This window comes from Mytilus trossulus, unplaced genomic scaffold (genome assembly GCF_036588685.1).
Source record: "Mytilus trossulus isolate FHL-02 unplaced genomic scaffold, PNRI_Mtr1.1.1.hap1 h1tg000070l__unscaffolded, whole genome shotgun sequence".
NCBI classification, from domain to species: Eukaryota; Metazoa; Mollusca; class Bivalvia; order Mytilida; family Mytilidae; genus Mytilus; species Mytilus trossulus.
Window position 1 is genome coordinate 5096340 of NW_026963294.1, and position 27143 is coordinate 5123482.

At 31.5% G+C, this 27143-nt stretch overlaps 1 protein-coding gene and 1 long non-coding RNA gene across 2 annotated transcripts; one reads left to right on the forward strand and one right to left on the reverse strand.

The window, feature by feature from the left end:
* The first annotated feature begins 437 nt into the window (after positions 1 to 437).
* LOC134699467 (uncharacterized) lies at positions 438 to 3412 on the forward strand. Its single transcript, XR_010103604.1, has 5 exons — positions 438 to 557; positions 908 to 985; positions 1557 to 1640; positions 2680 to 2757; positions 3329 to 3412. It is a non-coding gene; the product is annotated as an uncharacterized LOC134699467 (long non-coding RNA).
* A 1822-nt stretch (positions 3413 to 5234) lies between these two features.
* LOC134699557 (low-density lipoprotein receptor-related protein 4-like) lies at positions 5235 to 25441 on the reverse strand. The gene is made up of 5 exons (XM_063561145.1): positions 25413 to 25441; positions 17029 to 17241; positions 14734 to 14849; positions 12536 to 14259; positions 5235 to 5433 (listed from the first exon to the last, which is right to left on the reverse strand). The coding sequence occupies exons 1-4, from the start codon at positions 25439 to 25441 to the stop codon at positions 13967 to 13969; spliced, it is 651 nt and encodes a 216-aa protein (XP_063417215.1). The 3' UTR covers positions 5235 to 5433; positions 12536 to 13966.
* Between the last annotated feature and the right edge of the window lie 1702 nt (positions 25442 to 27143).

Genomic DNA, 27143 nt, shown 5'->3' on the forward strand with positions numbered 1-27143 from the left:
TCAATACTCTCCAATTTTTCCAATGATAATTCACTTTATCGCCTTTTAGAACGTGATACAGTATTCTTAACTCTTAACTCTGTATCACGTTCTTGAATTACGGTAAAGTGAATTATCATTCGAAAAACGTTTTTTATCATCAATGTAATGCGCGACTCTATATTTAGTAGAGGTGTAATGCCACCAAATCATGATACGCCACATCCGGTTGCATACGAAAGTAGGTCTAAAAAAATATTCCCTTGAATTTGACAGTTGTAGAAAATTAACCCTGCATTTCAATGCACTTAAATTTTTCTGAGTCATAAACATGTATGTTGGGTGTCTGAATGCATCATTCTTTTTTTATTTGATGGTCTTATAAAATATTTTGGAAAGTTAAGGTTACATAGTTGCCAAAGCAGGTAACCAGTAAATAACCTGGTTAAAATGTGATTGTTTACTTCCGGTGCAGGTTACTTTCTTATATGCAATGAAATGTAGTGTGAAATTTTCACTGTAGCACTGGAAAGGATTAAACTTTATTCATGCAAAGTATTTCTTTGGTTGAAATAAAGGTAAATTCTGTACATTTTTTTTAAAAGTACCAATTTAACAAAGACTAATAGGGAAAAATCAATGGTGGTATTACACATTTAGGGAAACTACATGTGCACTCGTGACCTTATTGTACTTTCATTTTTAAAAGTTATTAATAAACCAGTTCATACATTGTAAACATGGACTATTGGGAATGGATTGAGACACAGAAAGCACGTTTGAGGTAAAATTGCCTTGAAATGGGGGTTTACGGGTGTTTTCTAAGTCAAATGGGTGGACAGACAAAGCTGTATTTAGTTTACTGTGTTAAATTTTAAATAATACCCTAACAGTTTTGTTTATACAACATGTGAATTTTTTATTTCAGTGTTCACATGTTCTGAAGAGCATTCTGTTGAAAAATCTTATATGTGAATTGGTCTGCAGATGACACTTCAGCATTAAAGTAAGTATCAACTATCATCATGTTTTTTGTGTTTTTTTTGGCCGCAAAAGTTTACAATTTGCCATTGTGCCATCTACATTTTGCACAGACAATAAATCATCTAAACACTTATTTGCCCTGGATTTATACACATCATAATCCAGTCTCACATACTTAAACTTTATAATTCTTACCAATTATTTTTTGTACCAGCATTCCAAGGGACATAACCCTTTTTAAAAACATTTTGAGGTATTTTTTATTACTCTTTCTCCCCATTTTCTAATGTAAAATACAAGAAAGTGGACACTTTGTGTAAATCTATTAGAAATATACTGTTATGAGTAAATAAAAAGACTTTGATACCAGTAACAATAAATGGTTGACTGAAAGGGAACCGTTATTTGTCACACTAGGCGAACAGACTAAAAACTAGAGTTACACATAAGGGGTTCTAGAAACTTCCGTGTAGACTGTTAACATTTATAGAGACAGTTCTGTCAGCTAAAACACTTTAATTATTGATTTAACATTACATTTATATCATTTTTGTGGGGAAGTAATCACATTTGTTTTATTTTTTTGACAAAAGATATCAAGTTTTGATGAAAAAGGAAGGAAGGAGGAAAAATGGACCAAAACAGACCAAAACAGACCTTCAAATGAACTCTAAAAGGTGCAATAAAATTGTTTATCATCTAAAAGTTGTCTTTTGTATTCTATTTAATTGTTTGAATGCATAGATCATGAGTTTTTGATCAGATATTAGTCAACACTGCATTTTATAATGATACACTGAAATTTGGATTTGTCGAAGAAATTAGACTGAAATTGCCGTAGGATATGGCCTTACATTATAGTGATATTCTCTGAAACTATAGATCTGACTGAGACAAAACTTGGCAGTTATGCTTGAAATAACTTGCAATTGGAGGGAAAAAAATTACATTAAGTTTATTTGACATTTAGGTGTTCTTTAGGTGTAATGCCACCAAATCATGATACGCCACATCCGGTTGCATACGAAAGTAGGTCTAAAAAAATATTCCCTTGAATTTGACAGTTGTAGAAAATTAACCCTGCATTTCAATGCACTTAAATTTTTCTGAGTCATAAACATGTATGTTGGGTGTCTGAATGCATCATTCTTTTTTTATTTGATGGTCTTATAAAATATTTTGGAAAGTTAAGGTTACATAGTTGCCAAAGCAGGTAACCAGTAAATAACCTGGTAAAAATGTGATTGTTTACTTCCGGTGCAGGTTACTTTCTTATATGCAATGAAATGTAGTGTGAAATTTTCACTGTAGCACTGGAAAGGATTAAACTTTATTCATGCAAAGTATTTCTTTGGTTGAAATAAAGGTAAATTCTGTACATTTTTTTTAAAAGTACCAATTTAACAAAGACTAATAGGGAAAAATCAATGGTGGTATTACACATTTAGGGAAACTACATGTGCACTCGTGACCTTATTGTACTTTCATTTTTAAAAGTTATTAATAAACCAGTTCATACATTGTAAACATGGACTATTGGGAATGGATTGAGACACAGAAAGCACGTTTGAGGTAAAATTGCCTTGAAATGGGGGTTTACGGGTGTTTTCTAAGTCAAATGGGTGGACAGACAAAGCTGTATTTAGTTTACTGTGTTAAATTTTAAATAATACCCTAACAGTTTTGTTTATACAACATGTGAATTTTTTATTTCAGTGTTCACATGTTCTGAAGAGCATTCTGTTGAAAAATCTTATATGTGAATTGGTCTGCAGATGACACTTCAGCATTAAAGTAAGTATCAACTATCATCATGTTTTTTGTGTTTTTTTTGGCCGCAAAAGTTTACAATTTGCCATTGTGCCATCTACATTTTGCACAGACAATAAATCATCTAAACACTTATTTGCCCTGGATTTATACACATCATAATCCAGTCTCACATACTTAAACTTTATAATTCTTACCAATTATTTTTTGTACCAGCATTCCAAGGGACATAACCCTTTTTAAAAACATTTTGAGGTATTTTTTATTACTCTTTCTCCCCATTTTCTAATGTAAAATACAAGAAAGTGGACACTTTGTGTAAATCTATTAGAAATATACTGTTATGAGTAAATAAAAAGACTTTGATACCAGTAACAATAAATGGTTGACTGAAAGGGAACCGTTATTTGTCACACTAGGCGAACCGACTAAAAACTAGAGTTACACATAAGGGGTTCTAGAAACTTCCGTGTAGACTGTTAACATTTATAGAGACAGTTCTGTCAGCTAAAACACTTTAATTATTGATTTAACATTACATTTATATCATTTTTGTGGGGAAGTAATCACATTTGTTTTATTTTTTTGACAAAAGATATCAAGTTTTGATGAAAAAGGAAGGAAGGAGGAAAAATGGACCAAAACAGACCAAAACAGACCTTCAAATGAACTCTAAAAGGTGCAATAAAATTGTTTATCATCTAAAAGTTGTCTTTTGTATTCTATTTAATTGTTTGAATGCATAGATCATGAGTTTTTGATCAGATATTAGTCAACACTGCATTTTATAATGATACACTGAAATTTGGATTTGTCGAAGAAATTAGACTGAAATTGCCGTAGGATATGGCCTTACATTATAGTGATATTCTCTGAAACTATAGATCTGACTGAGACAAAACTTGGCAGTTATGCTTGAAATAACTTGCAATTGGAGGGAAAAAAATTACATTAAGTTTATTTGACATTTAGGTGTTCTTTAGGTGTAATGCCACCAAATCATGATACGCCACATCCGGTTGCATACGAAAGTAGGTCTAAAAAAATATTCCCTTGAATTTGACAGTTGTAGAAAATTAACCCTGCATTTCAATGCACTTAAATTTTTCTGAGTCATAAACATGTATGTTGGGTGTCTGAATGCATCATTCTTTTTTTATTTGATGGTCTTATAAAATATTTTGGAAAGTTAAGGTTACATAGTTGCCAAAGCAGGTAACCAGTAAATAACCTGGTAAAAATGTGATTGTTTACTTCCGGTGCAGGTTACTTTCTTATATGCAATGAAATGTAGTGTGAAATTTTCACTGTAGCACTGGAAAGGATTAAACTTTATTCATGCAAAGTATTTCTTTGGTTGAAATAAAGGTAAATTCTGTACATTTTTTTTAAAAGTACCAATTTAACAAAGACTAATAGGGAAAAATCAATGGTGGTATTACACCTAGACCACATTGTACATTGAATGGACATTTATTAAATGTCTTTTAAACGTTTATCGCACAAGTAACACAATTGTTCCTGGTTCTATTCCCGTTCAGGGATGCAAATTTAAGGACTTGAATGTTCGGCTCTCCCTTGACACTATTTGCGAGTATGGTCTTGAGGAAACGATGGAAATACGTCGGAAGGGTGCGATAAATTGATGACCCGTTTTAAGACAGAGAGTCATATATCTTGCACGTAAAAATGCCCTTGTAGTTTTCGAAAAGAGCAGGCGAATGACGATTCAAGGCAACTCTCACAACCACAAAGTGTAAAGGAATTATTATCAGTTGCAAATCCACTATAAATAAATATGTTTAAACTTCCATTTATAAGTTTCCACTGCATCTGACCATACGTTAACTTTAAAGTGACTATTAAATGCTGAGTACAATTGAAAGTCCTCATTTACAGACAATTGTACCAAGAAAAAACACTTGACATGTTTAGAAATAATTTGATTTATATCGCTAGTGCACTCATAGATAGAAGTTTACAAAACGAAAAAACAAACTTCCTGGTAAGAAGATTTTCAAAAGATATCTATCGATCGTTTGATGGAAATAAGTATGGAACGAAAAATTAAACAAATAAAACACGGTACTGGCATGAAAATACGGATTTTTTGTGTGTTATTAAAATTTGCTGTTACAAAATATTCGAAATTATTTTAAATAAAGGAATGTATCTCCCTCACGCAAAGCTCTGATTCCTTTCACGGATTTGGCTATACTTTTTAAACCTTTTGGATTATAGCTCTTCGTCTTTTATATAAGCTTTGGATTTCAAATATTTTGGCCACGAGCATCACTAAAGGGACATATATTGTCGAAATGCGCATCTGGTGCAAGAAAATTGGTACCGTTAATTTTATAGCAATCTTGCGTCTGGCGTACTAAATTATAATCCTGGTACCTTTGATAACTATAAGTCAGGCAATGGCATTGGTGAATACACATTTAATGAATCTGGATGCTTGATTTATTATATTAAAAATCTCTATCTACTGAAAAAGTATTATCCATACGTTATTGATTTTAAAATTCTAGTTCACTTCTGATATACAATAATACTTTCGGTAACTTTTTTCCTTGTTTTTATTTGGCATATTAATTCAGTCAATCTCAACTTGTTTGACTGTCACCTCTAGTTGACATAGTATAACTATCTATATCTGACACTACTTTTTGCAGTTTTGTTACGACTCAGATGGACCTGAAATAGAAAAAAAAGATATAATATGATTAACATTTTCTTTGTCTGTTTTCTAGTATGAGAAAAAAGTAAAATCACAAAAATACTGAACTCAGAGGAAAATCAATACGGAAAGTCCATAATCACATGGCAAAATCAAAAACCAAACGCATCAAAAACGAATAGACAAGAACTGTCACATTCCTGACTTGGTACAGGCATTTTCAAATGTAGAAAATGGTGGATTAAACCTGGTTCTATGGCGCTAACCCTCTCTCTTTAATAACAGTCTCATCAAATTCCGTTATATTTACATGATGCGTTAAATAAACAGTCACAATTAATAAAATAGTCAAAATACGGGTACATCATTCATCATCGCATAACAATTTTAAAAGGAACACAAAAACTTCTATCTACGAACACATGGATTGACTTGAGTATCTGACGTCATAAAATTTGTATACGTCACATAAATTTGTCGTTCAATGTGCATGCAAACAGTTTTAAAATTTACATAGGCAATGTAAGCATACAGAGTTAAAAAATCAAAAGTATGTATGAACAAATTACAGATATAGACCGAGATTTAAACTAGTCCAAAAATTATAGGTAGAATTTATGAGAATCCAAAAATAGTTAATTCCACTACACGATTGAATCATTTTGACGTTTGTGGTTCAACGTATATAGTAATTCATAATAGAAATATATCATAATGACATATAATAGACCAAAATTAAAGAACCTTAGTGAGCACGCTCACATACCCCACGTCCCCTCATTGTCATTGGAGAAATTAAATAAGTGAAAGAAAAAAAAATTGTATAAGAAAAATTAATTTCCTGCCAATATGCACATCTAAATAGTATGTCCTTATTATCTACGAAATTTCAAGAAATTCTGTTGTGTGGTTTGAGAGGAGTTGCGATGACAAACTGTTGCAGTAGTACATTAAAGTAAATAAGTTCAAAGGGGCGTAACTCCTAGAAAAAAATTGAATCGCAATTTCCTGTCGATATGCACACCTACATAGTATGTCCTTATTATCTGAAAAGTTTTCATGAAATTCTGTTTTGTGGTTTGAGAGAAGTTGCGATGACAAACTGTTGCAGTAGTTCATTGTAGTATATAAGTTCAAAGGGGCGTAACTCCTAGAAAAAAAATTGAATCGCAATTTCCCGTCGATATGCAAAACTACATAGTATGTCCTTATTATCTGAAAAGGTTTCATGAAATTCTGCTGTGTGGTTTGAGAGGAGTTGCGATGACAAACTGTTGCAGTAGTTCATTGTAGTATATAAGTTCAAAGGGGCGTAACTCCTAGAAAAAAAATTGAATCGCAATTTCCCGTCGATATGCAAAACTACATAGTATGTCCTTATTATCTGAAAAGGTTTCGTAAAATTCTGTTGTGTGGTTTGAGAGGAGTTGCGATGACAAACTGTTGCAGTAGTACATTGAAGCAAATAAGTTCAAAGGGGCGTAACTCCTAAAAAAAAAATTGAATCGCAATTTCCCGTCGATATGCACAACTACATAGTATGTCCTTATTATCTGAAAAGGTTTGGTGAAATTCTGTTTTGTGGTCTGAAAGGAGTTTCGATGACAAACTGTTGCAGTAGTTCGTTAAAGCAAATAAGTTCAAAGGGGCGTAACTCCTAGAAAAAAAAATTAATCAAAATTTCCCGTCGATATGCACAACTACATAGTATGTCCTTATTATCTGAAAAGGTTTCGTGAAATTCTGTTGTGTGGTTTGAGAGAAGTTGCGATGACAAACTGTTGCAGTAGTACATTACAGTAAATAAGTTCAAAGGGGCGTAACTCCTAGAAAAAAAATTGAATCGCAATTTCCCGTCGATATGCACAACTAAATAGTATGTCCTTACTATCTGAAAAGGTTTCGTGAAATTCTGTTGTGTGGTTTGAGAGAAGTTGCGATGACAAACTATTGCAGTAGTACATTATAGTAAATAAGTTCAAAGGGGCGTAACTCCTAGAAAAAAAATTGAATCGCAATTTCCCGTCGATATGCACAACTACATAGTATGTCCTTACTATCTGAAAAGGTTTCGTGAAATTCTGTTGTGTGGTTTGAGAGGAGTTGCGATGACAAGAAACAGGACTGACGGACGGGCGGACGGACGGACGGACTGACGGACGGTACGACGGACGGACGGACGGGTCAAAAACATTATACCCTCCGCAACTCGTTGCGTGGGGTATAATAATACTAACGGGATCTTTTAAAGTACAGGGTCACGTAATAAGAACAAAAGAAATACAAAGAGAACACAAAAACATCTATCTACGAACACATGGATTGACTTGAGTGTCTGACGTCATAAAATTTGTATACGTCACATAAATGTGTCGTTCAATGTGCATACAAACAGTTTTAAAATTTACATAGGCAATGTAAGCATACAGAGTTAAAAAATCAAAAGTATGGAAGAGCAAATTACAGAAGTAGACCGAGATTCAAACTAGTCCAAAAGTTATAGATAGAATTTATGAGAATCCAAAAAAAGTTAATTCCACTAGGTGTAGATTTGGAAACGTTGAGAAAACTTATCAACAAATAGTAACAAAATGTCATAATACCAAATATAACGATTATGTGTGGAGTTTACATTGTGGCTTATTTATGATAGTTTTTAGAATTAAAAGTACGGAGAAATATCTGTATGAATTTTAATATAAACATTAAATAGCACTCGTAGCATACATATGACAACAATAATATTCCACTTCGCTTAAGGGATATATAAAAACAAATACACTACCAATATTTAGTGGTATTGTCAAAGATAAAGCGAATTCATGATCTGAAATTCTTTTTTTTTCAATTCCAATTATTCATATATACACCTGGAAAAAAGTATTGCAACTCCAAATATAAATGAAATAAAAAACTGAAATTTCATTTTTTTTTTTTTTTTTCATTTTCATTTATGTGAGTACACCTTTCCTTCGTCGTCTCTGAAATTTGTTATCTTCGAAAAGATTTCATTGGTCCGACAAAAGCATGCTTTTTGTTGCACGTCACAGATGGAGTTTGTTGACATTTGTTATTTCGGGGTCTTTTAAAGGTGATTATGTGATCTGAGCTTTGCTCATTGTTAAAAGCCGTACAGGGACATATAGCTGTTAATTTCTGTGCCATTTAGTATCTTGTTGAGAGTTGTCTCATTGTTAATTATACCACGTTTTTATATCTTGTGTTACGTATGTTTATGGATTTGCCGTACCGAAAGATAAACGATCTCCAAAAACAAGGAATACAATTTTAACTTGACATACTTTTCCTGTCTATTCATTCAATTAATGAGCCGAGTGCTGTTCAATAACAAGGGTCATACATCTATAATGGAAAAGTACAAATGACCATAAAAAATATTTCCAAAAATCTGGGTGAACAATATGGTTTCAAAAAATAAATGATGTAGCCAATTCGCGTGACAGGAATCAAATGCTTGTTCAAAATTATACTGAGTATCTATTATCTTCCAATTAAATCCATTCTGAATGATAATTACTTAGAAGAAACTATCGCAAAGGTCTAGTGAACATTTTAAAAGACGATGAATATTTTTTAATTTTCATATTTGTTTTGGTAATCATGTCGTCCTTACATTAAACCAAGGAATTTCTGCTTTAAATAGTTCGGAATACCTACTAGTTTGTCTTCCAAATCAATCGAATATGACGAAATAAAGGTAAAAATATCAAATAATTTTTTTTGACTTTCCTTTTTCTTACATAAATTTGAATATTTGCTTGATGACAACAAATGACAACAAAATGACAAATGATAATTACTTACAAAAAAAAATAACATGCTTTATTTGTAGTTTTTGTACATTTGTATTTTTTTTGAGCTTCTGTTTTGCTTATTTTTATTTCAATTTTTGTCCCGTTAATTTCAGTGTAAAGAATATATCCTGCCCTGTATCTCTAACTCTAACTAAACAAAGGGAATAAACACGTATCATGTGTCTACAATGGCAATATTTCGTGAATATTGTTTTTGAGTTAAACTTTGTCGTATTCGTAAATGTAAATACGAATTCGAAGATTTAATATGATTAATTGACAAAAATGGGTAGTGATTTATGCAATCATTGCCTGCAAAAGTGTATGTCTGTTAATATTTCTAAAAAAAGAACGAAATAGTCACAGATATTAAATTGTTGAATACACCAAAAAAAAACATTATGGATAATAGAACCGATTTTCACATTTTTATGAAATATAGACACAAAAAGTAAAGTCTACAACTGTTGTCATCGCTTTAATGGCTATAATGTTACCTCTTTATAAAGGACTTTCCGTTTTGAATTTGCTTTGGAGTTTGGTAATTTTGTTATTTCAACTACACTTTTGTTTTTAGAACAATAACATGCATATCCCTCCGTTCAAATTTCGACAAGATGGTTAAAACCAACAAATATCAGGATAATGAAAACCAATAACATAGTGCTAAAGTTTAATAACAAAAAAAAAGTTCAAACAAAACAAGCATGGTACCGAGTTAACCAGTTTATCCGCATTCAATCGCTATGGATAGTCTGTTCTCGTTAATTACATCACTGTTTCAGTTATGGCGAAGGTCCATTTCATTATTCAAGGTAGGCTATTTCTTAATGGTCTGGCGTATTTCGACATTTCGGTTCTTCGTTACTTCCCTTATAAGCGGTGTAGATGACATGCACTTTATATCTTGTGCTCCTATATTGATAAACTTTCGAGCGATATATAAGATGTAGTAGGTATTATGGAACTGAAGGGTCGTAGCAGTTATTTTTAAACGCTCGTTTCAATGATAAAGAATGACAAGATTTCTTCATTTCCACAAGTAGTTTGGCTTTTTTGTAGTCCGCATATGGCAATTAAATCGACGATTTATAAGTGTTACCACGGTGTTAAGAATAGTAAAGGTAAAGTGAACGTCTAAAATGACGATGCATAAAATTTCATTTTTCTTATGTTTTGGTAATCATGTTGTTCTTACATTAGACTAAGGAATTTCTGCTTAAATAGTTCGGAAAGTCTACTTGATTGACATTAGTATTATATTCCATATTATGAATTCGTCATTTTAATGTAATCAAATAAATATGAAAATTAATATAAGAAAAAAAGAAAAATCCAAAATACTGTTTGCATATTTTATCTATATTTATTCATTTTTGTTTAGCAATATAGTCACATTACACAAATATTTTATTCCATTATTCACTTTTCAGCTTGAATACTGAAATAAAAACAATTCACTATTCATTGTTCATCATTTAACATTGATTAATTATTAATGAATTATATTGTAATGATTGAGTTTTGAAAAATGAATTATTGTGTTGCTGAATTTTTAAATTTGATAAAGAAAAACGAAACATGAAAGTTCTCAAGCAAGGTTTCAAAGTTAGTGTTGTAAAATGCGTTTTTGTCAAAATAAAATTAAAGGCAAACAAATTGAATGGACTTCCAATCTGATGAAATTTAAAAAAAAATAGTTTAACAGATAATTTGACCTTAGTGCATCAATTTTTTTTTTTCAGACGAAAATTTGGTTTTAAATATGGATGGTTTGCAGGGTCTAGTCTAAGATTTGAGAGAGAGTGAAGGAGAGAGAAGTTATTTTTTCTTTCATAAGAGTTCGGAGAAGTGGTTAATTTTTTTTGGAGAAGTGAAAATACATTACAGTTTAGTTTGCATAGTTTTTTGTGCACATAATTAAGGAAGAATTGTTTTATTTGTGCAATAAAAAATATACGTGTAGTGTTTTATATGATTATGTTATTGTATCAAATGGAAAATGGAAAAAAAAGATAATTGTTATTTATTCATTTAACCTTTTATATTTTTTACTTAAAAGAAAGTGTTTCCTACTGTTATATATTGATAGAGATTACTTTTAAAAGTTATGAAAGGTACCAGGATTATAATTTAATACGCCAGATTGGCGTTTCGTCTACATTAGACTCATCAGTGACGCTCATATAAAAAAAGTTATATAAAGCCAAACAAATACAAAGTTGCACAGCGTTGAGGACCCAAATTCCAAAAGGTTGTGCAAAATACAGCTGAGGTAATCTGTTACTTGGATAAGAAAATCATTAGGTTTTCGAATAACTCCAAGTTTTGTAGCAGGAAATTTATAAAAATAACAATAAAATTGATACTCATGTAAACACGAAAGTGCTAACTATTAGGCTGGTGATACCCTCGGGGAGGAAATATCCACTTGCAGTGTCAACGACCCAGTGGTGTAAATACATGTAGTTATCAAAGGTACCAGTATTATAATTTAATACGCCAGTTACGTACAAGTGTTTCGCTTTTTCGATTGGAAACATGCACCATGCTATTATGAAATATCTTATGGTTCACGCATTTTATTTATTTATTGCAGATATTTTTCTCATATCATACTGTACGGATCAAATGCGTAAATTTGATTGTCTTATGATTATAACGAGACGATATTGGGAAGTTTCCATAGGTTATTCATTTGGTTACTGAACACTTTAAAGGTTAAGACTAAGTACATTTCGTCCGTTCATAATGGCATTAGAGATTTCTACAAAAATATACAAAGCACACACACTTTTTACCTGCAATTATCTGTTTTTGTTAAATGTTCTAACATTTCGAAGCGTACAAAAAACGATGAATGTCGACTAATGTTAAAGTTCTGCTTTGAAACAGATCATATGCCTTCATATTGTACAAGACTAAATCAACAATTAGTGGAATTATTTTGGAATCGACACAAGTGTTGTAAAACAAAAGTTGCCAGAACTTGTTACAATTTGATATCGCTTGATATCAACTCTCGTTTCTTAATTTAGATAGTAAAAATACACTCACAGAAAGCTTCTTTATTTTCAAATTGAAATTAATAACTCGACTTCATATAAAGCGTCATGAAACCTAATTATTAATTCACAGCTAATTCCATAAACCTGGTTTTCTATTCCCTCTACCTTCTTTATTCTTTCCTTGACAGAAATAATATAAATGTTTAAGTAGAATATGATAAATAGAAAATGCAAACATGTTGACAAAAATAACAACAATATAGCTCTGATGAATACCTTGTTATTATACAACTCACCCGTATATTTTCTACATCAATGATGTATACTTCTGTTCTATTGCTAATGATATGATCTTTGCACCTCATTCTGAAGTCAATCTGGTACTAACATCATTGCATTACACTCAGATAAGATGTATCAAAATGAAAAAAGAAAGAAAAAGACGATAAAGCCCTCAATAAGTGTGTCTTATACTATTTTTTTTTTCCTCGGGTGTTTTACTACTTAGTCATATGTCCATTTGTATACAGTATATATTCCTTCGAGTCAGACTTAGTTTATTTAAAAACATGTCCATGATAATGCTTTTCAATTAGAGAGAAAGAAAAGTTGAAAATGATACCACATGTTTGCAGGTTTGTAATAAGAGTGCAGTATAGAATATGTGTTTGATTGAAATTAAAACGATAAAAGCGTGATTCTATTCAATTACAAAACAACTCAGGTGAGCTGATTGTGATACAGATGTGTAGTTAAATTCTAATAACGCAAAGTTGTTTATTGATTTGATTAAAAACTAACAGTCAAATTACTTACATCTTGTTTCAGTTGAGTCATTCATTTATAGCAATTGCATTATTTTCATCATTGAACATTAAAGTTACCTTATCATAATATTTGTCAAATTTATGACAATACAAATAACAGATTCGTCACCTTATTTCATGACATTACCCAACAAATATATAAATAGGTTAACGAGATTGAAGACATAAAATTGAACATTCAACATGTTCAACAGCAAAAACAATCAACATAAATAAATTTCATCAGTAAAGACTATCGTCAGAATACGAATATAATTTAAATTATCTAATAGAAACATTGCAGATACAATTTCCATGGAAAACATTGAAGCCAACGTTAAGATTAAACTACACATGAAAATTTAGTTAATCAAATTCACAAGATATAAAATAAAAATAAAAATCTGAATATCAAATGTTAGTAAGCAACAAGCAATTAAGAATAAATAATAGATACCAAAAACATAAAACGTATGAAAACAAAATACAATGTAATAACATATTTGTAGGATTATATCTAATGATAATTCGAAGAACTGGTGATTTAGTTTTTCAACTGTGTGCAAAAACATATGGTGTTGCATTGCTTTCATTGACGTTTTATTGTCGATTCAGTTAAGAAATCACAAAAGCATTGACTCATTCGTGCTGTAATTATTTAGATTTAGTCATAATGTGTACTTAAAACAGAATTTATGCTAAAATCAACCTTTTTAATTCTTTAAAAATAGTCAGTATTGGAGATATTAACCATTTCCTTGTCTTTCGCATAACAACAAATTACTTTGCTTGCATACATGCTCAAATGTCATGCTGAAAGAAGTAATTCGTGAGATAATCTAACCATTCTTATATGATATGCCTGTGTGTTTGATACGGTATATGATATTTTAAACTATAGTCAATTGATGAGGAAGGTTATCATAATAAGTGATTATAGATGACTAATGATATACCTTGTACATTAAACACAAATATACTGTCAATTCTGCTGGTATCGTTATACAGAAGTATAGGAGTGGATCCTTGTAATTTTGGTACCACTAACAACTGGCTGTCTGTGGCATAATATATGTGACTTCCAACGACACCCATTGCATAGTGTGTTCTTCTGTGGTGTGTTGAAAGTATTGGTTTAACATCAGAGCCATCGTCTACAGCTGATAATATGTCACCATTGTTATCAATCCAATATAGTCTTTGTTCGTCTGTGTCTGCAATATAAGTGGTGGATACATTATATATATAACTCATGTATACAACAAAAAACATATATGTATATAAACATGTATAAAGTACGTAGTTCACTTATTATATTACCAAATTTGGTGTAATAGTTTACTATAATTATAAATCATGAAGTAAACACACACAAGTTATGAATATTTACAGTCTGTCATACTTTGTGCCTCCAACTTGTAGGAAAATATATTTGATCAGCATTAAAAATGTTCTGTACACTTATCCGTGAACAAAAAATATGAAATATAATTTGCAGAAAGTATTCAAATTACGATGAAGACATACCTTCAAGTTCATAAATAGTCAATAATGCATGTGTTATGTCTGATCTTACAGCTAAATAATATGATACAAAACACGAATATCAATATCATATATCATAGTGAAAAGAAAGGAATTCTCACATCTAAAGCAACTTTCGACAAAGCTTACAAGTAACAACATACCTATATCCATGCATGCAACATATGTTGATGTGAAGTTAACGATTCTTCGCAACTCATGATTTAAGTCGATGCTAGACTTAGATATTCCTAAATAGTTTTGAACTATATACACCCACCTGAAAGACAAATCAAAATTTGGAAACTCAAAATAATTTTAAGTTTAAGGTTCAATTTGTGTTTTATTATGTGCGTGTTTCTCTATATAACTAAACAATTATAAGAGACGATCCAAGATAAGGATTATGATAAACAAATATTTTTGGATAATTATATTTCAAATCGATAGGTTGGTGAACAGTATGAACAATGAATACTATGGATTAATTATTTTTTGTTGGATATTAATTTTCGTGGATTTTGTGTGTGTAGGTGAACCTTGAATACAAATGTTCAACGAATTAAAAATTGTCCATTTATGCAGACATTACAAAAACCACGAAATAAATATCCACGAAAGTGTAAGTTTTCCTCAATCCACGAAAATTGGAACCCACGAATTAATAATATATACTTAAATTTGCATAACGTTGCCTTCAACAAAACACATACTGATCCTTAAACAAGATTAAAGTTGCAATTCGTCCTCTTTTAAAATAATGCTATAATTTCCCTAAAAAAATATTATTCAAGATCGAATTTGGACCAGACCGAAACAAGAAATTAAGTCTGAATGTTACTGCCAAATGTAAGTCATGAAGACGATTTAACTATGTAACACTGTAGTCTTGATTTTTGAATCATCAATATGATATTTAACTCGTGTAATTTCAGTTCACAGGAACCTAAAGATACAGACATGTCGAAACTAAAATAAAGTCTTCCGAGTATTTGTATAAAACATATGTTTAATGGAAACAAAAGCACGGGAATTCAAATGATTTATTTATTAAGATTTTTTTCAAGTAATCAATTAGTTATCAAAGGTACAAGGAATATATTTTATACGCCAGACGCGCGTTTCGTCTTCAGAAAACAAGTCTATGATCATTAAAACAAAAAAAGAAAAAGATTTTCTAAAATAGTCAATCATGTCCTTTTTTATAACTACTAGCTATTTTGTTTAAAGAAGTGAACAATATTTTGAATTATGTAAACGAAAAAAAAATGTATCTCAATTTGTTAACGTAGCACATATGATTTAAACTGTTGAACTTGTTACATGAATGTATATGTGTTTTGGAAAAATTAACGACATCAGGATGATGATGATGATGATGATGATGATGATGATGATGATGATGATGATGATGATGATGATGATGATGATGATGATGATGATGATGATGATGATGATGATGATGATGATGATGATGATGATGATGATGATGATGATGATGATGATGATGATGATGATGGTAAAACTTTTATAATATGCTTATATTTCATTAACTTTATATTTTAGACAGCTTTAGTCTGAATTTGTAGCAATATGTTTTTGGATCAGGTCATTTTCGCGCGATTGTATCGACTGAACACAATTGATGTTCACATCAGTATTAAGGCCACTTTATTTTTTTCGTAAAAACTCTATCAAGTGAATTTAGGTGGCGTACATATCAGTTTATAAGTAGGATATAGTCATTTGATGAATTGATTGTTCCGATTGTACTCCCACGTCATATGCTTTTTTATGAATGAAGTACCCGACGTCATAGAATGATGACGTATGTTATTTAAGCATTTAACGAGAAAATACACACTTCTTCTAGCAAGGAACAACAATGAACAAACAATGCTAAAATGTGTTTAAGCCTATTTTGTTTTATATGCAAAGAACTTCAAGACACATAGGTAACTTATCATTATAATACATCCAAATCTGTTATTGTAAATAGTGTGTCCTATAAGAATCGAAATAATTCATGAGGGCTTCAATATATCTAGATTTTAGTACGGGTTGTTCCTTTTATGCCGATATTTTACCCTTAGCTATCGTTCAGGGTAAAATATGTGTCATAAAGTCAAACCCGTGGTGAAATCACGATATATTCAAGCCCCCATGAATTATTTCTTAAATTGTTGCGTTAGCTTGTCGATGTGTTTTTTATATTCTGTGATATTTGTCGTTGATGGACTATGTTTTTTGTTTGTTCTACAGTTTGCATGTGGTGTCAATTTTGATACTATTTTGATTGACATATATTTTTAAATTGTATACAAGCATTCACCAGCTAGGTTCGATGCCAAAGCACGACATGATTTATTGTCCTTTGCTGACTGATCAAAAATATAAATAGTTCGGTTAGCAAGGCTTAACCATACTTGCTCAATTCCAAGAATCATAAAACGTAATACCTGTTTGTAAGATCAAGTCGTATCACAAAAGGATTACTTAGTTTTGATAACACAGTCACATTGCTTCCGTCTAGATTGCTTCTTACGAGTCGGTGTCCATCATCATCAACCCAGTAGAGATGCTCATTGGTTGAATCAACAGCTAGGCCTGAGGGAGAACCAAATGACCGAACAACTTTCTGTATTGTTACATTCTTCGACGGGTATTCAAATCTAAATGAATCATAAACAGATAATACATTTACATATATTTGTCATATAGTGCAAACCTGTGAGTGATATACAATGTCAAACCTATGTTCTTTTTTATTTAAAAAAAAACAGTTTGAGATTGAGCAACTAATTTGAACAATTGATTAAATATACAGTTCTGAATTTATCAATGGTAGCAGCACATCAAAAGACTTGAAAGTTTCCAGTACGAGTAAAATTAAGGCTTGATCCAGTTGTGGAGTATATTTGTTCATAGTTTTTCTTTTGCCAATATTTGACTTAGGGTCTAAAAAAACACAAACAACATTTTCCAAAAAAACAAACGATATATAAAATTGAGAATGGAAATGGGGAATGTGTCAAAGATACAACAACCTGACTAAAGAAAAAAAATAAGCAGAAGGTCACCAATAGGTCTTCAATGTGGCGAGAAACTCCCGCACCTGGAGGCGTCCTTCAGCTGGCCCCTAAACAAATTTATACTAGCCCATTGATAATGAACGCCATACAAATTTCCAAATTGTACACAAGAAACTAAAATTACAATAATACAAGACTAACAAAGGCCAAAGGCTCCTGACTTGGGACAGGCGCAAAAATGCGGCGGGGTTAAACATGTTTGTGAGATCTCAACCATCCCCCTATACCTCTAACCAATTAGAAAAGTAAACGCATAACAATACGTACATTAAAATTCAGTTCAAGAGAAGTCCGAGTCTGATGTCAGAAGATGTAACCAAAGAAAATAAACAAAATGACAATAATACATAAATAACAACAGACTACTAGCAGTTAACTGACATGCCAGCTCCAGACTTCAATTAAACTGACTGAAAGATTATGATTTCATCATATGAACATCAGGCACAATCCTTCCCGTTAGAGGTTTAGTATCATAACATATATGAGAAGAACATAACCCGTGTCATGCCAACAACTGTTTTTAGAATAAATGTGTTTAGTTCCGACGCAAAGACCTTATCAGTGACTCAATATTAAAGCCAAAATATGCAATCTTTAATGACTTGACAACAGTATCGTAATTATATCCCTTCTTAATAAGTCTATTCAAAGATTTTGTAAGTTTCTGCGGTGAATACTGACACATTTGTGCTTTATAAAGAATATTTCCATAAAAAATTGGATGTGAAATACCTGAACGTATAAGAAGTCTGCATGTTGAGCTATATTTACGAATGATGTCTTTATACCGATGATAAAATTTAGTAAATGATTTGACTAGTTTGTGATATCGAAAACCCTGGTGTAATAATTTTTCAGTAATACATAAATTTCTCTCGTTAAAATCTAAAACATTGTTACATACACGAGCGAATCGTACAAGTTGAGATATATAAACACCGTAAGATGGTGACAAGGGAACGTCACAATCTAAAAACGGATAATTAACGTTAGGAAATGAAAAATCATCCCTTTTATCATAAATTTTAGTATTCAGCTTTCCGTTAGTGATATAGATATCAAGCTCGAGGAAAGGGCAGTGGTCATTGTTAGTATTAGCTTTATTTAAAGTAAGTTCAGCAGGATAAATTTCATTAATATACATACTGAAGTCGTCATTACATCATCTAAATATCTAAAAGTATTATTAAATTTGTTTATCAGATGTTGTTTTGATGGGTCTTTGCTTATTTTTGTCATAAATTGTAACTCATAACAATACAACAAGAGGTCCGCAATATGTGGCGCACAGTAAGTCCCCATTGGAATTCCTATAATCTGATACATTTATTTGGTCTAGTGCTGTTTTAGTTTGTAAATCGGATTTGTTTTCTCTATCGATTTACGAATTTCGAACAGCGGAATACTACTGTTGTCCTTAACTAACGCCTTCATGTATATCTATCACATGTGCCTATTGAAAAAGTACACATATTTATAATGAGTTTGAACGTTTTCTTTTGCAATGTTTTGAACACAAAATAAGGACATTTGGTATAATTGCCACTGAAACAATTATGTACCGAAGTCTGAATTGTTACAGTTTGTATAAGAGAAACATAAAAGTAGACAGCTCTTTAACAGATTGTTGGATTGTTTACTGTGCACGCTTACCAATAAGTACAATGCATAACGCAACAATACTCACATGACGAAAGAAGCGTGCAATGGAATAAAAAACAAATACATAACCAAACTTGTACTTCCATTTTCGTCAGAATCAAGAGTTGTATGACTGTATTTGACAGATACTGTAACAGTGATTCTTTCGTATTTTATATCAACACAATAATTTGTTTACGTAACTGTTCTTTAAAGGGGTATTTGTATCGGTATATCGATTATCCTTTGTTAGATTTTCTCTTAGTTTTTTGTTGTTATTCAACGCATGATAACTATCTGAGATAAATAGGGCATTTGATAATATATCCTTTTGTTTCCCCCAAGTAATCAATTGCTGTTTAGAACTTTAAGTTGATATTCTTTTATCTAAAATTATTGATAAATGTAGATACACAAACAAAATATCTTTAAAAATATATTTTAAACATGAGTTGTCGTTAGAGATATGTTTCAATACTACAATCATGATGAAATTTTCTGTCGTTTGTATTGGTCTTTTTGTTTTCATTTTAACTCTGTTTTATCTCGAAAAATAGATACAAGCAGTGTTTTCCTTATTGAATTATCATTGCCGTCTGATGTTATTGATCAAAATCTTGTGAACAAATGTTTTTCATTTTAGATATCAATTACTAGTATGTACCGAGTAGAAATTTTTATACAAAACTAACTATTTGCAAAAGTATGAATTGTTCTAATTACTAAGGATTTTCTAATCCAAGGCAACAATAACCTTAGCCGTATTTGAAACAAATGTTTGGAATTGTTGTACATCAGTGATCTTCAATCGTGTACTTGTTTTGTTTTTTCTTCTGATTTTAATAGTAGCACCACTTATGAGTTCATAATGACGAAATGCCCTTCTGAGTATCAAATCATAAGCCTGGTATCTTTTATAACTACTAGCATGTCGAAATGTACTATTGTATTGTTTATTTGTGTATGTCCCTGTTTTTAATTTTCTTGCATTTATTTGTACTGTAGTCCTGTCATGTAATGCTGTCATTTTAGTGTTATGTAAAAAAAAAAGAAGATGTGGTATGATTGCCAACGAGACAACTCCCCACAAGAGACCAAATTGACACAAAAAATTAACAACTATAGGTCACCGTACGTCCTTCAGAAAGTCCATACAGCATATATTATATATGATTAATATTTTCGAACATTTTACTGAGCTCTTCCCTGGATATTCAGAAAGTAATAACAGGGACACTCGGACTAACACTTTAATCCGAGTAAATTGTTAAAACAGCAGATATGTATAAAAAGATATTTACCTTGGGGGAAAAAAATGATACAAACCAACACCTTCAGGACGCATAAAGATGATTGCAAAATATGAGACCTGGGACAGGCACATTCATAATGTGGCGGGGTTGAAAATGTTAGCAGGATCCCACTATCCCCCTTACCTGGTACAACAGTAATTATACTCAACATTACCATTAAAAGTGAGGTTTGAATAGCCACAAAATCAGGTCCAACTTACCATTTTTTCTAAAGATGTCCTGTGTCAAGTCAGGAAAACGACAGTTGTTATCTTATAGTTTATTGATGTATGTATTGTATTGTTTTTGTTGCACTTCAGTGTTTCTGTTGTTCAGTTGTTGTCCCTTTATAGTTGATGTGCTTCCTGGGGTTTTAGTTTGTCACCGGGATGTATTTTTTCTCAATCGATTAATGACTTTCGAACAGCGGTATACTACTGTTGCCCTAATCTAGCATTCGTCTTTCAACAAATGTTCTAAAACTAAAATCTGAAGCATTTTCAGATAACGAACAGTAAATAATTGTCAGCTGTAGACTAATTTATCGGAATAATAGAACACGGTATTAAATACATCCTCATAGTTACACATACTGTATCACTTGATTACCTATCACATTTATGAGACGTTGAACCCTGAAAAGAAATATGACTAGAAAAGCATCATCGGAAATATCATTATTGGAACTTTTGCAATCACATTTTCAAGTGAAACGATTGATAACATTATGCCCCTTTATGACTTACATTACATCAAGGATCAAGATGTGAAACGTCATTTTAAATTTAATTCTTGGAGAGGAAAATAAAACACCAACAAAATAAACAATTCAAAAGTATGTATATAGCTGTCCACAATGTGTTATAATCATTCTCATATATAGGCCGACTAACAATTAACATACTTCTGGGTTAGTGGACTTTATTTGTTTGCCTATGTTTGCTACATGCACGTTGCATATCGAATCGCTGCATATAATAGACTTCGGGGAACGACAATTCATTAACGTCCCACTGCATGGACCGTCGTCAGTAAGAGTTATCTTTTGATGCCATATTCCTTAAGTTATAGTATTACATAACTTTAGTTATTTTACACATTTTAATATTATATTGATTTATTATGTTTTAAAAAAATTGTAATTAGATCTGTTTAAATATAGATGTTTAACATTAATAAACACATCTTTTGTTCAAAGGACTTAGGTTATAACATGTAAAACTCGACATTGTTTTGATTTATTCAAACTATGTTAATATTTAATGTTTTAGCATCTGCAGTGATTATATAGTTTGTGATGTTCATTGGGCAACGTAAAATCTATCAATTTAGCATTATCTTTTTGTTTTACTTCAAATCACATGAGACATCCTGTGAACTTTATTTTAACAGGAAGTGTGTTTTCCTCTCATTGATCTACAGTACTTTAATTAAGAAATAATTTATGCAAGCTATACTTTATTGTAGTTTTAACTTGGGTAGGCATTATATTCGGGATTATTTTGCACGGAGAGAGTGAAAAAACACTTTCTGCTAAAAACATATTCAAGGAAATCTATCTCTTTCCCGCTTTTTGTTCATATTTAAAAAAATGATTGAACAAGCAGAACAATGTCATACATAAAGGGAAAACGGTATTATGTATTCTGCCATAGGCGACAATATTAACATTTTCTAAATTTACCACTTTTTAAGATAAAAACCTCGATAAAACATTCATATGTTGTAGAACTTTATTATTCTGTTTTAAAATTAAAGCCAAATCGTATCATGACAAATTTCCAACGGAGCTTGTTTATGTTATCCATGCCCACCCTCATTTTGCACCAAATTTATGAAATTTTAAAGTCTTTTCGAATAATTCTCTAGAAAATATTTCAATAGGTTTCAAAATTTATATTGTAAATTTACACACTGCAGTTATCTTATTCATAGATACATGTACATAAAAAAAATATATAAATTGTACCCTTACATCCAATCACAGCGCTTCTAATTTGACTTCCTTCACCTGCCTTGGGTACACAAAAGGCCAACCTAATGCTAGGAAAATTTAATAACACCGTTTTCCCTATATTGACGATACTTCATGATTTAATTTTGGATTATCTTTCGTACATCAGACAAGCGATTGCTCCAAATGCATCTTTTTTTGTCAAATCTACAATCGACCTGTCGTTAGAAAGGAATAAACTGCAATATATACTTGCTGATAATTACAATATTTTAATTAATGAATCCAATGTAATTTAATTTAAAACAACGTCTAATATTATGATTATGGTAATACATTATTTGAATTTGACGCGTGACAAAAACTGAGGGGTCGCAATAAACTCCAACAGGAACGAGACCGGGTGAATCAACAGGTTAACATGTATCACCCGCCATGTGAACAGAATACATAGATGTCAAAATGTCACAATCGGGAATAGGACACAAAACGAAAAAAAAAATTACTAGGCTACTTTAGGGTTTTTAAGATCAAGGACTGCTAAAACATTTCGCATATTAGTTAAGGCACGGACATATCGCCAACAAATTCGTGATGGTAACCGTTCAAGAATAAAGGGGAAATAATTAACGATGGCTAGTTTTGACATTAAAGATAATATTACATAGATGTTATTATATTTTCTGCTGCCCTGTTAATTACAAAGTAAATTGAAATAGTGAGAAATGATTTATGGCTATTGTTGTAGAAATATGGAGAAATTTGGATGAAATTTAACGATGTGTGACGAGAAAAGAGTTATGTTTAAAATTCATTCTGTTATTCATACTTACTAGAACACACCCGCGAAATCGCGGTCATTCAGAGCGAAGTTTAAAGTATGTAAAGTGTTATTGGAACAATTTTCAAGTTGTAAAATATTGAATGACTGGAGAATTCAGCAAAAGTATCATAAGTCATAGCTATATGTTATTGGGGACAGGAAAATGCTTTTTTTTTATCCCTCCTCCTTTATTTCCAATATTCCCATTTTTTGGTATTCTATCAATTTCAATATGAACATACATTTAGTATGTTATGAACATTCAAGTAAGGAGCCTGTAATTCAGTGGTTGTTGTTTGTTTATGTGTTACATATTTGTTTTTCGTTCATTTTTTTTAACATAAATAAGGCCGCAAGTTTTCTGGTTTGAATTGTTTTACATTGTCAGTTCGGGACCTTTTAAAGCTGAGTATGCGGTATGGGCTTTGCTCGTTGTTGAAGGTCGTACGGTAACCTATAATTGTTAATATCTGTGTCATATTGGTCTCTTGTGGAGAGTTGTCTCAACAGGGCAATCATACCATATCTTCTTTTTTTATAATCAATGAATTTTGTAAAAGATTTAATGACTGTAGAATTTCAGAAAAGGTATCAAAAGTTCACATGAATATTTTTAGCGCTTATCTGTTTATTATGAACATTCATTACTATATAAATATAGTGCATTTACTTTCAATTCTAAGTTTACTAATCGATCCATAGTGATCATTCATATAGTATACAGACCGATCATTCATATAGTATACAGACCCTCTCTATTTAAAAAAACTCTGTGACTGCCGTGGATAGTAAACTTGAAAATAAAAGCAGATAGAATTCTGAAAATACACTTTATTCTTTGTATAGTATGTTCAAAGTATACAGAAAAACGCAAACCGGAAGTCTAATCCGACTTAAAATTTCGTCCAATGACGGGACATTATCCGGATGCCTTTTTTCTCGTTTTTCTCCAAAAATAACTCAATCTGAATAATCATATGAATGGATGACAAATGGCACTATGCACTGTACCTATAGGACACAGAGGCGTGTTGATCAATTAATTGTGGAAAGAAGAGAAGCGACACCCAAAATGAGGTCTTCTCGTTTAATAATAATATAGATTTAATAATAGTATAAATGCTATAAATCGAAAGTTGACATTACTTTTGTCAAAAATACTAGTTTGAAGTCAAATAGAAATAACGAGAAGGGTGCAAATGAGACAAATATCCCCCATAATTCAAATTTATTGTAGCCTTCCGAACGGTCTTCAGCAATGAGAAAACCATGTTCCGTAAAGCTATAAGATAGGCTGACAATATAAATGTGAAAACTATATTAACATGTAAAACATAGCCTCTTTAATAGGTGACAGACTTATTTCCCGGTTTATTTCCATTTATTATGATAGAGGGGGAGGACAGGGGTAAGGGAGACAGGGAGAAAGGGGATAGGAGAAAGGAGGAAGGGGTTGGGAGAAAGATGAAAGGGGGTAGGAGAAAGGAGAGGAAGGCTGGAAGAAAGGAGAAAAAGTTGGAGAAAACAAATAAAATATGAAAAAAATAAAATATCTCTTTTTTCCGGTAAATTAAAAAAAAAAAAAAGAGAAGAGGGCTAGGAGAAAGGAAAATAGGGGAGGGAGATGGGAGAAGGGTACATGTACCCCCTGTCCTCCTCCTCATGATAAGGTAACAAACTCTAAAATTATAATTGTTGATTTTTATATAGAAAATATAAATACATGTGTTTGTACTGGTGGCTTGTAATTAATGTAACCTCTCTCGCTTGTTTTGTACCTATTGAAAATATTTATTATTTGTATGTTTTATCTCGGTACCGATGTAATGCATTGGCTTTATGGGAATAAAGATATACTATACTTATAATGGCTTACTTGTACAATTTTTGACTTGGATAGAGAGTTGTCTCATTGGCACTCATACCACATCTTCTTATATCTACTTGTTATTGTTATTTTTCTTATGTAATTTTTTACCCATACTAGTATGTTTTATGTATAATTGGGCTTATATTTGGTGAGTGTCCCTTTCCTTACTTCTCTTTCTCTTCTTTGGGAGCTAGCATGTTAAAAATCTCAGTCTCAGTGTGTTGATTTAGTGCAAAGCGGAGTTCTTATTTATTTCATCTAAACATGTTCTCCTCTTGAAATGAATGTGATATTTGTCACTGGACGTTGAACACAACTTCATTATCATATATCCGTAAAATTAACCATTAATATTTCAAAAATTGTAAAATCTGCACAGTAATACATTGTAGTCAACAGTAGTCATGGTCAACGAAGTAGTGCCCATTTGACACACATTAGACTGGAAAGAGCTTAAATAGTAAGTCGTCTGATAAATTATACAATAGTTTCAATGCTAAATAAGACCACTTTTGACATATCGATAAAATATTAATATCTCCTTGGAATGAAATAGATTTCTATCACTTAATATCATATCAAATGGGTAGTTTATGAAATTGACAAAAGAAAATTAATAATACCTCATTTGATCAATGAAAGATGCCGATTTTAAAATGATTTAGTTTCAGGTGTTTTAAATGCCATCAGTTCGGATATATGTTGATTGGTTGCTATGGTAATTCCATTCACGTAAGTATACGGTTGACAAATCGATACGTTTGTTCAATAATTAAATGGAAGCAAATTGCTGTCTTTGGATTATCCCGTTTAAGTGCCATTTTAACACGTAGTTTAATAGTGGATACAAAAGAAATTGCATGGAATATAAAAGGTAAATATGTTTTACGTTACTTGAAAACGCACGTGAACGATGATAAACATGTATGTATACATCATATTGACTCTAGAAGAAGAGAATTAATGTTACAAATGTATATTAGTTGTTAAATGATCATAATGACTAAAAAGCATTACTTTCGATTTGTCAATTATTATTTTCTTTGACCAGTCGGTTTTGCTTTTAAAATCAGCAAATTGCCCGCTTTATTGTGGTTCATAATTGGTTAATGTATAATTCCGATGTCACATTTTCTTGTTGTCTTTTGCTTTTGTTGACGTCAAGGTTAATTTAAGGACAACCATGCATGCAGGTGACTGAAGGAAAAAACACATTTGTTGCAGATTATTGAAGACCAATTGGTGGACTTCGGCTGTTGTCTGCTCTATGGTCGGGTTATTGTCGCTTTGACTCATTCCCCATTTCCTTTCTCAATTTATTAAAAGAATTAAGATTGTAAAGAGGGGACATGTAATTAATCGGAGAAAAAAGAATAATAACTGAGATCAATTATATATTTTATTTGACTTGAAAGGTTCATTTGCAGTCAAATTCATTTTTACGGATTTCACAAACTAAAACGTACATGGATGGAGAGTTGTCTCATTGGCACTCACACCACATCTTCCTATATCTATGTACATCCAAATTACAAAAGTTTAAAATAAACAATAACAATTCATGGGCTTGATAATATGTATCAGCATTTCATGTGTATTTTAGTCTAAACACTATCTACATGTACATGTAATTACACCATCGAACACTTCCGACGGCCAGATAGCCCTATGTAAACTTGAAGACAAACATATATTGGTGACTCTCGGCTGTTGTCTGCTCTGTGGTCGGGTTGTTGTATTTTTTGCATATTACCTATATTCATTCACAACTTTATAGAAAGAGAACGAGTGAGCGGGCACGTACAATTGAATTTTATTAGGTATGTCTAATTTCTTATTATATTAGGTTCAAAAATATCTAAATCATCGTTTTACCTGTATAAGAATTTATTTTTCTGG